Genomic DNA, 14,292 nt, shown 5'->3' on the forward strand with positions numbered 1-14,292 from the left:
TATTTATCGCGATATTGAAAAATAAAGAAAAAAAATGTGAATTTCTTTTTTTTCTTTTTTTTTTACTTGAATTTTTTTTCTCTTTATTAAATAATAAATCTGATTTGTAAAGCATTTTAGTCGGATAGTAGTATTTTAAAGTGTCAACAATATAATAATCAGACCCTGCAAAGTGGGAGCAGACGACGCAGANAGTTTTAACCGGTTACCTTGGCGACACACTTGACCTCACATTGACTATATACAGTATTGATTGTCCTTCCTCCTTATCTTCTAACCATTTGGACGCAGACTTGCATTTCCCCATAACGATGTTGCTTAGCAACCGGCGTAAACGAAGCTTCGCGCGCTATCAAGCAGTGATTGTGCGATGTCCTGTTCAGATGACGTCTAATCCAACGGGATGCCATAAATAAACTACACAGAATCACACTACACACCTACGCAATGATTACATTCAGGCAGACTGTAGAATACAACCTCTTTGGACAATTTATATACTTATTGAAAACAAGCTACAAAATGTAGTACCTTGGAAAATGCCGTTTAATACTTTTTAATAGCCTTCATTTTCGCTAAATTGATTTATCAACTTTTAATACTTTTTAAGACCCCGCGGTCACCCTGTATTTATATGTACATTTTAGTGATAAAAAAAATACATCCTATGTTGTAAAAGAGTTACCATAAAGACTGGAAGTGGTGAGCAAGGCTCGAGCTTTGTCCGCCAGATCGCTGTTGAGTGTGGAGCCCAGCCTCAGGATGTCTATGGCCTCCTGCTTAGAGCTGTCGAAGAAGTTGTTCTGGATGGTCCTCGTCACAGAACGAGCGCCATCTTTTAGCTTTCCAACCTACGAACAGACACACACAAAAAACACCCAGATTATTACCTCCACTCTTACTCAGTGTGAGAAATAGTCTGTAGTTCACACACCAACCACGGAAGAGAAGAAAAGCAGGAACACATCAGAGAGATCCGAGTAATATAGATTTATGAACTGACCAGGAAGGATCAAAACTTCGAGGGAAGGTTTTTCTGATTGATGTGATTTGATTTAATGCCACATGGTGATCATTTTAATTGGTTTGTCTTTGTTCATCCAATAGAAACAGATAATGTAGGCAACAGGAAACAATGTTGCAGTAAGATCACTCAACACGTGAGGGCACCATATCAATCTCCTTTGTTTTCTTTTTAACTTGATTTCTGTGGATCAGTAGAGGTCTGTCTCCTTGGAGATTTCAAAGTTGCCAGGTCAAGACAGTATACATAACACGGAGGGACACATAATCAAGTTAAAAATAAATAAATAACCCCACCTATCCCATCCTCCATCATCATATAACCCACAGACACTGAAATCAATAATGCACCAGAAATAGACCGACGGTTAAAATACAACATGGACTGGCTTGTTAACTTACCACAGAGGTAGAGAGGTCCAGAGGAGAGCAGAAAGAGACAGCACACAAGAGTTAAGAAACTGAAGCACACAGTTCTACAAACAGAGGATCAACGCTGTCACTGCATGCACCGTAGCACACAACTAGACATTATTTAAAGTGCTATTTATGGTTTAAGATCAAAGTTAGAAGGTAACCCCCTTTGTTCGGTCAATCTGAAGAGAATTCCACTTTACAGCTCAGAGCCATTTCTTGTGATCTTCCCTCAAGCTACAACGTTAGCTACATTAGCAGACCATAACTAGACTATGTATTTAGTAAATAATTCTCATGCAGTGCTTTATTTCTCCAAGCAGTATCAACAACTGAAAGGACGGTGTTACTAGGGATGTAACGATACCAAAAACTCACGGTACGATAATATCGCGATAAAAAGTCCACGGTACGATATTTATCGCGATATTGAAAAATAAAGAAAAAAATGTGAATTTCTTTTTTTTTTTACTTGAATTTTTTTTTCTTTATTAAATAATAAATCTGATTTGTAAAGGATTTTAGTAGGATAGTAGTATTTTAAAGTTAGACCCTCCAGAAAAACGCGATTCTGCGATCGCAGAATTTACCGCATAATCAGCAAAATGGCGCAGATTTTTAAAAGGTCCGCATATTTATCAAAAGGCCGCATAATCCCCGCATTTTTCCACACAAAGTTGAGAAAAAAAAAAGTTAACTCGTCTTGATGTGACGTCATCAGCTCGCACATCACAGAATGTAAACAACACTGTATAGAGTGAACGTGTGGAGCTCACACGATAGAGAAAACACCAAGATGAAAAAATCTAATCCATCTCATTTACCGACGAACATTTCTACTAAAGACCGGGCAAAAAGTGGGGGGAAACTATTCTGCACCCCTTGCAACTGTTGTGTTGGTGTAGCATTTAATGTATTGAACATCGATCTGTGACGTACCACTCTCTTGTTTATTTTTATATTTCATATATCATTTCTGATGAATTATGCTTCCTGCTGTTTTCTTTGCGGTATCGAATGAAAGCCAAACTAACTCATCTATCATTCCGATTTTTGCATCAACCTCCAAAACCTTTTCGAGTGGCTATCAAGGAAACAATGGTGAGTAGCTCGTACAAGATGAAGTTTGTGTGTCATCGATTATTTATCGATTTTATCTGTATTGTAAATGAATTAAGTTCTATGATATGAGTCTAGGGTATTGATTTTATGTGTTGTTGTGTTTGTCTGTTGTTGTGTGTGTTGTGTTGTGTGTGTTGTGTGTGTGTTGTGTTGTTTTTTTTTTTTTTTTGTGTGTTGTTTTGTCTGTTGTTTGTGTGTTGTGTGTGTTGTTGTTGTTGTTGTTGTGTTGTAGTGTGTTTATGCCGTGGGTGTGTTGTGTGTGTGGTGGCCGTGTGTGGGTCGTTGTTGTTGTAAGTTTTGAGTTTTTTGATTTTAGTACCTTCATCTATTTATTATGGGTAATTCTCCCCCCCAGCCGTTAGCTCACTCCCGACACTTTTATGCCTTTTTATTTTCAGCGCCCCATTGCAGTCCTTAAGGTGTGTGGTGCTCGGCGAGGAGATATGGGTGATTTTATAACCTGGTCCTGGGGAGCGCTGTGATGGTGTGTGTTGGTATGCTTGAGGCATTAAAGCATGAAAGCACCAGATTGTGTGACAAGTGAAATAAGACAGGTTGAAATGTGTATATGATAGTTGGTAAATAGTAATAGGGGTTTTAACGTGTAGTGGCAGGGGGATTGGTTTGGTGGTTTGTTTGTTGGTGAGGGTGTTTGTGTTTGCAAGGGGAGGTTGGCCGACGGATAGGGGGTTGTGTTGGTGATGTTGGTGGGTGGTAATAAAAAAACAGAGAGATGGACGGATATTTTTTGTTGTTGGTTGGAAGAATATAAGAAGGATGGAAGGACGTGATAGTGATGGGAAATGTCTAGTAAAGGGGGAGAAGGATGTCTCTCCCCTCATCTCCCTCTCCTTCCCGTCTCCCTCTCTGTTTTTTTTTCCACATCTTCATCCTGCTACATCTTTTTCGTCTTCTTCTTCTGTATGTTTATATTTCTTTTTTTATTGCGCCTTCTGATTCTCATGGTAAGAGAAGTCTGTATTTTTCTTCCATTCCTTGAAACTGGGCGCCTTTTTTTTTCTNATTGACAGGGCGAGATATAAATATACTGTTGGTACTTGTCAATGTCTCTAGGTATGTACATGTAGCCCTGTAAATACCATGTCCTTTTGTGTTATCTGTTGTTTTATGTTCATGTTGTAACCTACTTGCTGCCATGTTGGACAGGTCTCCCTTGAAAAAGAGATCGATGATCTCAATTGGAACAATCTGGTTGATTAAAGGTTTCCATTTTCTTTTCTTTTTTTTAAACTACGGTAGATTTCGTCAGTCTCACGACGGTATTGAGACATTTATTTACCGGGTATTCGATATATCGTTACATCCCTAGTTGTTACTGGTGGCTGAGGCTACGAATTGCTGTGAACTTGTATATTTATGGGTATTAGGCGTGTCCATATTGTGTACCTTGGCCTTGCCATCCAGAGCACCGGTGCCCGCGTAGATCTTACTGACGGAGTCGCCGTTTGCAGACCACATGGTTCTAAAAACCTCCTGGAACCTGGCCACCAGCTGGGGTTTCTCTGTCAGACCCATTTCCTCCAGCTGCTTTGGAAGCATCTGGGGAGGTGAGGAACAGGAAGTAATAACTATAAGCATGAACTCAGAAATATATGGATGTGACGGGAATCATGTGCTCAAAACAAAAGTCTCACCTCAAGGGCGAAGAAAGCCTGAACACTGTTGGTTCTGTCCAGACAGTCCAGGCAGTTTGTCCTCAGGGTCCCACCTTGAGTTCTACAAAGACATGTTCGAATGTTAAGAATCAAAAACTCCTTTATACTTAATTATACTTGTTTGTATTTATTTTCACCTTGCAATGCCCGTCTCTCCAGAGTAGTAGAAGAAGCCACACTCCTCTATGAACTTGCTGAGGTAGGGTTTCAGGACACTGTGCAGTTTGTCGGCCTTTCCCCCCTTCACATTTTGATGGTAGTCGAAGTTCACCATTTTCACCGCTGTTGCATGCTCTGATGCCTTCAGGTGACTCTGAGCGTGACAGAGAGAGGAGGAGGATTATCCGCTGAAATTCTAACTGAATGCAAAACTGTTGTGCGTGCAAGGCCTGTCCCAGCACGGACATGCATATTTTCTCTAACACAAAAGATGGACATTCAAAGAACTTTGACTCAAGTTTGCCATATATGAACAATATGTGAGGCATTTTTTAAAGTGCTTCCCACAGCTTAAGAAACATGATATGTTTTCGTATACAAAGTGAAAATTAAGTTTTGCTCTGCGCACTAGAGGAAACAAAATATTCCACTATGGCAAACCAGAACATTTCTTTAATAGTAATGCAAATATTTACTTTTTTAAGACAAATGCAGTTTCCTCTGTGGATTAGATTAAGCTTGGACTAATTCTGTATTGTTTGAAGCATCAGACAGGAAGTACACGTCAGTGTCAAAGGACGACAAATAGCTTCCCTCACCTGAAAAGCTTTGCTGAGCATGTGTTCCCCTTCCTTACTCCCAAGCAGGTTGATGATCACCTGTTTACCATACAACCTTCGCAGTGTGGTGAAGTGTCTGGACAAAACATAATATGCATTGTTAAGGTAAAGACAAGATCACAGACTAATAGTACACCTATTGCAGCATTTATCATAACACGTCAAAGTCTCCATGCTTGGTACCAATGGTATAGATAGATAAAAACACAATAAATAGCGCATCTCAACACCTGCTGAGCTACTGTACAGGCATGATGCTGTTAAGACTATGACATGTTGTGTTTTCAAACTGTTTTGTTTGATAAAGGAATGCAAATGACTTTAAATAAGATATGAAGACACATTAGAAATGGCAAGGATATAAGGATTCAAGCTTCCCTTTTGGAGTCAACAGTGAGTTATTATGTGCGAATATAATTACACGCATGAGTGGAATGAGTGCACAAAACAGTTTATTAGGGGGGGAAATAGTTTTGCAAAGTAGTAGAGACTAGTGGAAGGAACAAAAGAGGCACTTCAATAACCACAAGCCTCACCATCAAGTGTTAAGAATATTGCAGACATGGATTAAACATCAGCAGCATCCAGCAGCAAGAACATCAGACAAAGGCTACGAATACAGTGTTTCTAAAAATATGTTCTTGTTGGCCTTGTACTTTAATAGGCATTTTTAAGATAGACATAAACTGTAAGGCAGCCACTGCAAACAAGAAACAACTAGATATAGCAACCGATGAGTCATGAGTACAGATCTGGACAGATATTGAGAAAGACTGGCTGCATTGCCAACTATTTAGTGTGAGAAAAAAGACACATTTGCTGTAAGATACAACTGGTGCACCATCTGACAAGCTTGTCTTAACACGTTCAGCATGGCCGCTCGGAGAGGGAGGCTACAGAAAACAGATAAGGATGAAGCCAGACACGGGACAATCAAGGAGTGCCACGGTGATTAGAGAGATCATCTTCTAGCTAGAGAGCCTGAGTTTAGCCCAGTGACTGACGTCCCATCTGGCTGCATCAAACTAACCAATCTAAAGGGAGCTGTTATGTTGGTAACCCTGCATCTGCAATGTGTCTGTAGACAGGGAGAGCAACAACCATTTTACTGACCGCCTGGTCTCCAAAATGAACTTCCAGTTAAGACAAGATGAGTACCGTAATTTCCGGACTATAAGGCGCACCTGAATATAAGCCGCAGCAGCTAAATTGAATGATGTGTACATATATAAGCCGCACTGGACTATAAGCCGCAGGTGTTTTAATGTTTAATTACCATATGTAAGGGTTCGTGCACAGAGGGGATTGTCGGGAAAGAGATGGCTGTTTAAGGAAGCTCCCATTTATTAACATTTCAACAAACAAGTTGCATATTTGCATAACGTATTCAAGTGTTAGCATTTAGTGCAATAGTAGCTACAGAACATGTACTGTGCTGTGTAAACTGTACTGTATCACATAGCGTTTCAGACACACAAACTTTTCAACTTTCAAACTTAAACGGTGCGCTCCCAGCGCACGTACCGGCAGTGATCTACAGCAGCGGTTTTCAACCAGTGGTACGGGGACAAACTGTCTCGCTCTCGTAATGTCTGTCTGTCTTGCTCTCGTTCTGTCTCTCGTACCACTCTCGGTTCCACTTTTACTTTTGCGCGCTACCTGTCTCACTCTTTTCCGGCCTCCAGCTTTTCCTGCTGGAGCCCGCCGCTTAAAGGTGGGGGGCGCGGACCGGCCATAGAGCCCATAGAGTTAAAGGTGGTGGACTGTAACCTGTAAAATCCATAGATTTAGGAGGTCCCCTAGTGGCCGTTAGCTGTAAAAATCCATAGATTAGCCGCACCGTTATATAAACCGCAGGGTCGAAAAATGGGAAAAAAGGCGCGGCTTATAGTCCGAAAATTACGGTATCAAAGACTCATGTGTTAGCATAGCTCTTTGTCCAACATTCTAAGTAGAGCTTGGAGGCATAATAAATATGCAAAGAAACTGTCTGCAATACATATTAAATGCAGAGGGCGACAGCTGATCAAGGGCTACCAATTTGTCCTTTCTGTTCTCTGCAGTAAACCGGCTTCTGAGGACACACTTCAATAAACCTCTACCCCTTTAGGAGTCTGAATAGCCTCTCTCTGTTCTGCCCTGGGCACTGCTGCAGGAGATGTGGTGTTATGGTGTCTCCTCTGCCCCTCAGAGGAATAGAAATCACACACAAACACAATACACAGAACATTTTAATTACCTTTCGAATGCGGGCGCATTTGCCTCAAATCCTCTAGACAGTTTGACACGATGAGAGCCGACCTGCAGGTCAGAGACAGCAAGACAAGAAAGACACAAGTCACAGTGTCCTTTTTTATTTAATACACATTTTAAAAAAGGGACGTTGCAGAAACACACATGCTGCAGATAACCAGAAATCCTGGTGGTGAAAACCGAAGTTGGGATATACATTTTGAATGCAACATTTGGCCAACGTAGTGAAAAAGAAAAAAAAGAGTGTCGAACAACGACAGCAACACGGGGTCAGCGGAGGGAGATGTGTTCTTTCAGACACACTGAGCAGCAAAGAAATCCTGTTGCCTGTCAGCTTATTGGGTCTTTTTTGTTTTGCTTTTTCACCCATTTTAGCGTATATTTTCATTTTGCTTCCCTCAGTAGAAACACCAAAGAGCCTTACAGAGAAGTAAAGGCAGACATGAACACACCTTGACAGGTTGAGCATGACACAGAGGATTTGAAAAGGAAATGTACTCTCTGCACTGCAGGTCCCTACTTGTCCCCTACCCATCTCTGCCTTTGCATTACCATTCTCAATTTGTATCTTGCTTCTCTTCCTGTCTCTAATTGCTTGTCATCAACTCAATCAAATAAAATTGAATCACCCTCCAATTAGGGTTCTTCCTCTTCCGCTTCCTACTTGTCACTCAATTCAGGTCCCAAGCAAAACACATCCATTCTGCGTCAAACCAGTCAATGATCGTCACTACTGCGTGGTCTCCGGGGACATTAAGGGACAGCATTTCTGCATGTGTCCATTTTGGCTAGGCTTGTGTTTGCCAGTGCTAGACCTTTTGCTCCATGCTGCTGCCATTTTGTCACAACTTCCTTTCAATGCTGTTGTGCAAGCCTACCATGCATATTTAATAACTTCCTGAGATAACATCTGAAAGGACTCGGGTAACAGTTGTACACCTTAGAACAAAACCCATTCACATCCTACTCAAACTCTATAACATAACACCTGGAGTCTAACTGGTCCTCTTTAACTCACACTGATTGTATACTACTAAGATACATTTCAAAGTCACTTATGTCATGCCACCTACAAGAACATTAATCATGGAATATTCATCAGTTATTTGGACCTATAATTGGTTGAGACCTTTGAGTGCAGTTCTTAAAATCTAGTACTTTTTAAGTATAAAAAATATTTGCAAATACTGTTGATGCAACATGTGATCATTTTCCACTGATGACTGATTCACCTAATTGTGCTTTCCCGAAAGCAACCACAAACAATGATTAACTGAGATGTTATCATCAACCAGAAGTCTAACTACTAATCAGCTAAGAGGGCACAGCTCTACCACTTTACTGATTTACATCTTTCCCTGCCAGGCTTTATGACACTTCACTATCAGTTCTAATGTAAACTAAAGGTTTTTTTGTTCAAAAAAAGACCGACTGATCTTCATACAAAACTACCCATCCAGCCCAGAGAAGGAATTACAGAATATGGGGAGTGGGGAGAAAGTAAGCCGACAAAGACACAATCTGTCGAGGGGACTATGAGCTAAAATGGTGCTTTACAAGCAGGAGGACTGTTCTGTCTGAAAACAACCCCGAGCCCACAACCCTGTGTTTAAAGAAACCGTAGACCAGGGCTATTCAATTGGCGGCCGGGGTGATATTTACTGGCCCTTTGAGTAGAATGTTAAAAAGTAATCTACTTTTCTTTTTTTATTGTTTGTGCCAGAGTGCCTTTATTCCAGAGAGGGTGTTACATTGAGAGATAGAGGGGAAGACAATGCTTGAAAACTTTGGCGGGCTCGGGTTTCGAACCCACCTGCTAGCTACTTTAGTGACAAACTGTCATTTATTGCATCTCTGCTTGAATGATTAGATCATTTCACCTAAATTCAATCAAATGAAATGATGTTGATGGTTAAATGAGCTCCTACTGAGTTCTGAACTTGCCATTTAGATCTATAAAGGCCTTGGGGCTATGTTGTTTGATTTAATTAAACACAATATATGCACTCCACTAGGGCTGCTCAATTAATCGTATTTTAATCGCAATTACGATTATGGCTTGCAACGATTACGAAAACAACGTAATCGAAATAAAACGATTATTTTTTTATTATTACTTTTTAAGTAAAATGTGTTTTGTATTGGTTTTTCAGTTGAATTATACTTAAAGTTCAGGTTAATCAACTGTTTAAAACATACCGTTCACATTTTTTTTCTCCAATAAATGGATGTTTTCAAAGTAAATGAATAATCGTTTTTAATAATCGTGATATCAATTATTGACCCAAATAATCGAGATTATGATTTTTGCCATAATCGAGCAGCCCTACACTCCACTATGCTGTTGTAGTATTTACTGTATCTGAAGCTCATAATTATGATTGCTCATATTTCAAGCCATCTTTTTCTCGGCCCCTTGCTTTGGATCATTTTCATCAACCGGCCCCCATTCCAAACTAATTGAATAGCCCTGTAGACCTTGCTGAATAGAGCTTTCACAGTGACTTAGGGAAGTGGGAAGGGGATGTTTTCAGACCAGGCTTTCACCTGATCAAAGAAGTCTGAGAGCTGAGGAAAACAGAAAAGGGCCCTTTACCAACGAACCACTATATGTATCATAAACCTGCCCCACGTTAGATTTAAACCACCACTCTGTGCAATGTCAGGACAGGGGCAGGAGAATCCCACTGGTGTGGTTTAAGGTGTGCATCTGGTGGGTGATCTTAGTTCCTGCTTTAGTGTATGGGACCTGGATAAATGTATAAAATGGGATTCCCTTGGCTTTCACCCCTGGCTGTTGGCATTGCACAGAGAAAGTCCTATCTGCAGTATGAAAGCGCCAGCACCAGCAAGAGCAAAAAAAAGAAGATATACCAGGTGGGGGTTCTCATCCATTCCATTACGATGCCGATTCTCATTCAGTTGCAACAAAACACCCTTTATGGACTTTTTCTGAACATAGCATGGACAAAATGTGTTAAAACTACCGTAAAGATATCTCGTGTAATAACAACATGTGTTATTCTGTCACATTTGCTATATAACATTTTGTATTAATAAAAGTGTGAACAAACTCATGGAGGGTTCATTAGAGTTCAGTAGCAACACTTTGGCACTCACTGACACCGAGCCTTATCTACAACTGCAGCATACAAAATGGGCACAAGTTCAACATAAACATGAGGGCTGCTGCATGATTTTCATATGATGTCGCTTAATATATGAAAACCTCTTTTTAGGACAGGTTTAGTTTCCATTACCTGAATTCCTGGCTGTTCCCAGAAAAGAGGAATGGACCCACGGATCTGTATGAAGGATGATACTTTTTCATCCAGGAAAATAACCTGTTCAAAAGAAGAGGATCATTTGGTTAAGTTCATTTGCAGTGTGGCAAAGTACAGATGTCCATAAAACTCTAATTGTTTTATGACTTTTTATGACTGTAGACAATGTCATGTTTGGACAAGACAAAAAAGGAAATGTGAAGGAGAAATCATTTCATGTAGTGGATGCATGTTGTTGGTGATAAGCTGATATTTTCAAGGAAGAAATCACTAATCACCATGGGTCAAAGCTTTCAAGTGGTTGGCAAAAATAACCAGCATACCTAGTAATACAGTATATTCTAACATTAAAAAAAACTTTGTACCCAATACACAAACGAAGCTCGACATGTTAAATTTCTATTCAGACTTTAACTGAAAGACTTTGAAGGATCTGTTTGGTGGTTTTCGGGGATAGCAAATATTGGTGAAATTGTGCTACAGTTTATTATAATGTTAGTAGTTCCAGTTATTCTGTCCAACTGATAGCTTTGTGTTTGTGTTCTGAAACAGGAAGCATACAAAACGGTGAGTAATTTCAAAAAATGCGGAGCTGAAAAGTAACTTTGTTTATTAAAATATAGATGAGTCAACAAAAATTGTGCTGACCCAGCAATTAAAGCTAAATACTGACTGAAATGAAGTTTGCTAAATAAGGAACTTGAACTTCTGCAATGTCAAGAGCTTCAGACTGGAGCTTCACCATTAAATCAGTTTGCTGCGATTTCATTATCATAATGAATTTCCTCTTATGTTTGTAGGTAAACCGTGCACCTATAATTATTATTGTTGAACAATTTCCTTCCCCAGTGACAACACAATGTGCTGGAGCAATAGAGTATCGGTATGAAGCTGCACCAGGTTTTCTCCTTAACAGTCAATAGATAACCAGTGTTTAAACAGACTGTATTAACAAAAGCTCATGTGACCATTCACAGGGGCATATAGAAATGGATGCAGAAAGAATCAAAGGTCTGAGTCACCTGTTCTGTCTCCACAAAGTTGGCCACCTGTCCGTCGTCATTGGCTCCTCGGACGTTGAATCTGGTGCCGGCTCGCTCTGAGCTGAGGCGGGAGAAGATGCACGCTTTGGCCTGTTTGTGCCCCGCGTAGATGGTCCTGATCTCCACACCGCCACACATCAGCCTCAACAGCCAGTCGTCGCAGTTTACTCCGTAGTGTTTCAGGTGCAGGTGCAGAGATTGGTTCCTATGGATTAAATCAAGATAACACAACAGTTAACACACAAACCAATTCAGTGTGAACAGCGAATCTTCCCACGTTAGTTGCAAATCACACAGCCCCAATATCACACATTCAGAGGAAACAATTTCACCAGAAAGACTGCAGATTGCAGAAAGCATACTTAGTTCATACAGTATAATATTCCAGAGAGTGTTGGAGCCAAATACCTGACTGCTACTCTCATTATAACCTTTGAATAGTGGAAATGTCATGCTCTTACCAAAAGAAGCGGTTATCTGTTGTGTCCTCTAGGATCCTGCGATGTGCACTTAGACTCAGGTCCATGCTAACTCCGGAGGCAGACCAGGCAAAGTAGAAGTGTCCTGAGTTCAGGACCTTTCGCACTTCAGCAATCCGGTCCTCATCCGCTGGATCATTCTTCAGCGATATAAAGTCTGTCTGTGTGACCCTGAAAACCTCAGAATCCTGCACCTTCCCCACAGAGCTGCATCCTGTCACAACCACCAGACTGTGGAGCATGGAGTCACCTGCACACGTAAGGAGTAAGAAAAAGAGACATGAGAGTGAAGCAGAAGCAAGCAGTAAGTAGATAGATATGATTCCTTGCATTCAGGAATAATACATTATAGACATTAAGAGACTGGACAATAAAAGGTTTGAGTACACTTTGGTGTCAATCCTCGAACAAGGAAGTCACCAGCCAGTCAAATCTCAGCCATCTATAATCTTTTGTGTGGCTTTTTTCTTGTTGTGATAACAACAGCCTTCAAGGTCATGCAAAGGGCAGGACAAAGCAGCTTGAAAGGAGGCAGCAACATGACTACAAACCAGAGGAGCGTTCACAGTCACACAAGAACCTGGGGGTCACCAGAAATGTCTGCAGCGAGGATGCATGCGTAGAGAAGATGCGTCTGTAGCTTACCCAGGTTTAGGCGGAGGACGCCCAGGATGCCATAGGCATCAACAATCTTGGCGTATGTGTTTTTAATGGCATCCTTCTCTGCTGCAGCTAGAAGAAAAACAAAGGCAATACAATGTGAAGCAAGTATTGGTAGTGATCTCATTGTAATTTGTAAGTAAATGTAGCCTTTGACTTAATCATTGTACAATATCATGTCAATCACTTGGTAGTTAATGTCTCTAACAGCTGTGTTTCATCTCAAGAGTTTTGAGTATATACATTATCTCCCATTACAAAGCATTCAAACAGGATGTCTTACAAAGAACAGCAACGGCCCCCGATTCGAACATGAGGCATTCTTCTTTGCCTCTAGTTTCCACTATAACACTGTAGGGGGGTGGGTCCAGTTTGTGGTAAATGCGATATCCTTTGCTGAAGGCCATTGTTGATCCAAGATGAAAACACTTATTTTATGACCTGGAAACCCACAAAAAAGAATCATATCAGATCAGAGACATTACCAAGAAAACACAGCATCTGTCATTCAATAGCAACTGGAGCGTAAGATGGGCTATTGATTTTTGATGGAGAGGGTAGACTTATGATGTGACCATAGACCTTTTGCTTTTTGGGAAAAAATCGAATCATGATCATTTTGATTGCGTTTTCCTAAGCTAACGTTGGGATTTAAGCAAGTATTAAGGCGTTGCAACGTCGAAATACCAATACATGTACATCTCTTTGACTGCAGGTTATACAGGTGTTGTATTAATGAATGAAAGTATGCCCAACACACAACATACATCTAACGTATGATTAGGCAATGGCATTACAAATTGCCTGATTCAGAACTGCCATTACACAACCAGAAGCCTAACGTACAATCAAATATCGCCAAAGCCCAAACATATGACTAACTAATCTTTTAAAATGAATTTCGCTCGTAGCTGGAGATTATGATCAGCACTAACACTGTAAACGTTAGGCCGGTGGACTGAAACATCATCCATCCCGACACGGACAGTCACGACTTTACAAAGCAAATGCAGCAGGTTAAGCTAACGCTAACGTTTACCCTCCTGCTAGCTTTAACACTGACGCGCAAAACCAATTAAGAAAGCGAGATTGATAAACCGAGAGAGCTGTCTTTTACCTACCAACCGCTAGCTGGTAACGTTAGCTAAGTTAGCTACATTAATCACAGGGGTTGCTATGATTCGCTAGCTGACGATGTTAAAGATGGTACTACCTGTACGTCCGGGAGGATAGGCTGGCATTTACTCACACACACATATGAGCGACTCCGTGATTTAAGTATGCCTGTGTATATATTTTAATTTCGTTTTTTTTATTTTAGAATTCTGCGTTGGATTTAAATAACATAGGGAAAAGGCTGAGGATTTGGTCTTACCGTCTACCCCCGCCGGGTTGTTATTACGCTGTCACAACAGAATCCTTCCCGGTGTCTTGGCGAAAATGGTACATTCCGACGCAAAGCACGCCTACCTCACGTTACCGTAATACCAAGTGAAACTGTACCGTAAAAAAGTCGAAGGGCGCATTTAAGTCAATTACAAATGTTCCAAGTTGAATCA

General features: G+C 40.7%; 1 protein-coding gene across 8 annotated transcripts in view; it reads right to left on the reverse strand.

Annotated features, from left to right (window-relative positions):
• Positions 1–14,283, reverse strand: part of synj1 (synaptojanin 1) — a 24,180-nt gene extending 9,897 nt beyond the window's left edge. For 2 of the 8 annotated variants that reach the window (XM_010783028.1, XM_010783023.1), the window contains exons 1-13: positions 14,109–14,282; positions 13,017–13,174; positions 12,719–12,805; positions 12,056–12,323; positions 11,574–11,799; positions 10,528–10,611; positions 10,142–10,219; positions 7,254–7,315; positions 4,994–5,090; positions 4,373–4,548; positions 4,215–4,296; positions 3,967–4,119; positions 686–851 (exon numbers count right to left, since the gene is read on the reverse strand). In XM_010783028.1, coding sequence (XP_010781330.1) covers positions 686–851; positions 3,967–4,119; positions 4,215–4,296; positions 4,373–4,548; positions 4,994–5,090; positions 7,254–7,315; positions 10,142–10,219; positions 10,528–10,611; positions 11,574–11,799; positions 12,056–12,323; positions 12,719–12,805; positions 13,017–13,140 — 1,603 coding nt within the window. In that variant the 5' untranslated portion in view covers positions 13,141–13,174; positions 14,109–14,282. Of the gene's footprint in view, positions 1–685; positions 852–3,966; positions 4,120–4,214; positions 4,297–4,372; positions 4,549–4,993; positions 5,091–7,253; positions 7,316–10,141; positions 10,220–10,527; positions 10,612–11,573; positions 11,800–12,055; positions 12,324–12,718; positions 12,806–13,016; positions 13,175–13,850; positions 13,885–13,946; positions 13,970–14,108 lie in introns of those variants that run through there. The other 6 variants (XM_010783031.1, XM_010783029.1, XM_010783027.1 and 3 more) reach the window with 5 other exon arrangements.
• Between the last annotated feature and the right edge of the window lie 9 nt (positions 14,284–14,292).

Source organism: Notothenia coriiceps, unplaced genomic scaffold, assembly GCF_000735185.1.
Source record: "Notothenia coriiceps isolate Sejong01 unplaced genomic scaffold, NC01 NC01_scaffold00024668, whole genome shotgun sequence".
Taxonomy (NCBI): Eukaryota; Metazoa; Chordata; class Actinopteri; order Perciformes; family Nototheniidae; genus Notothenia; species Notothenia coriiceps.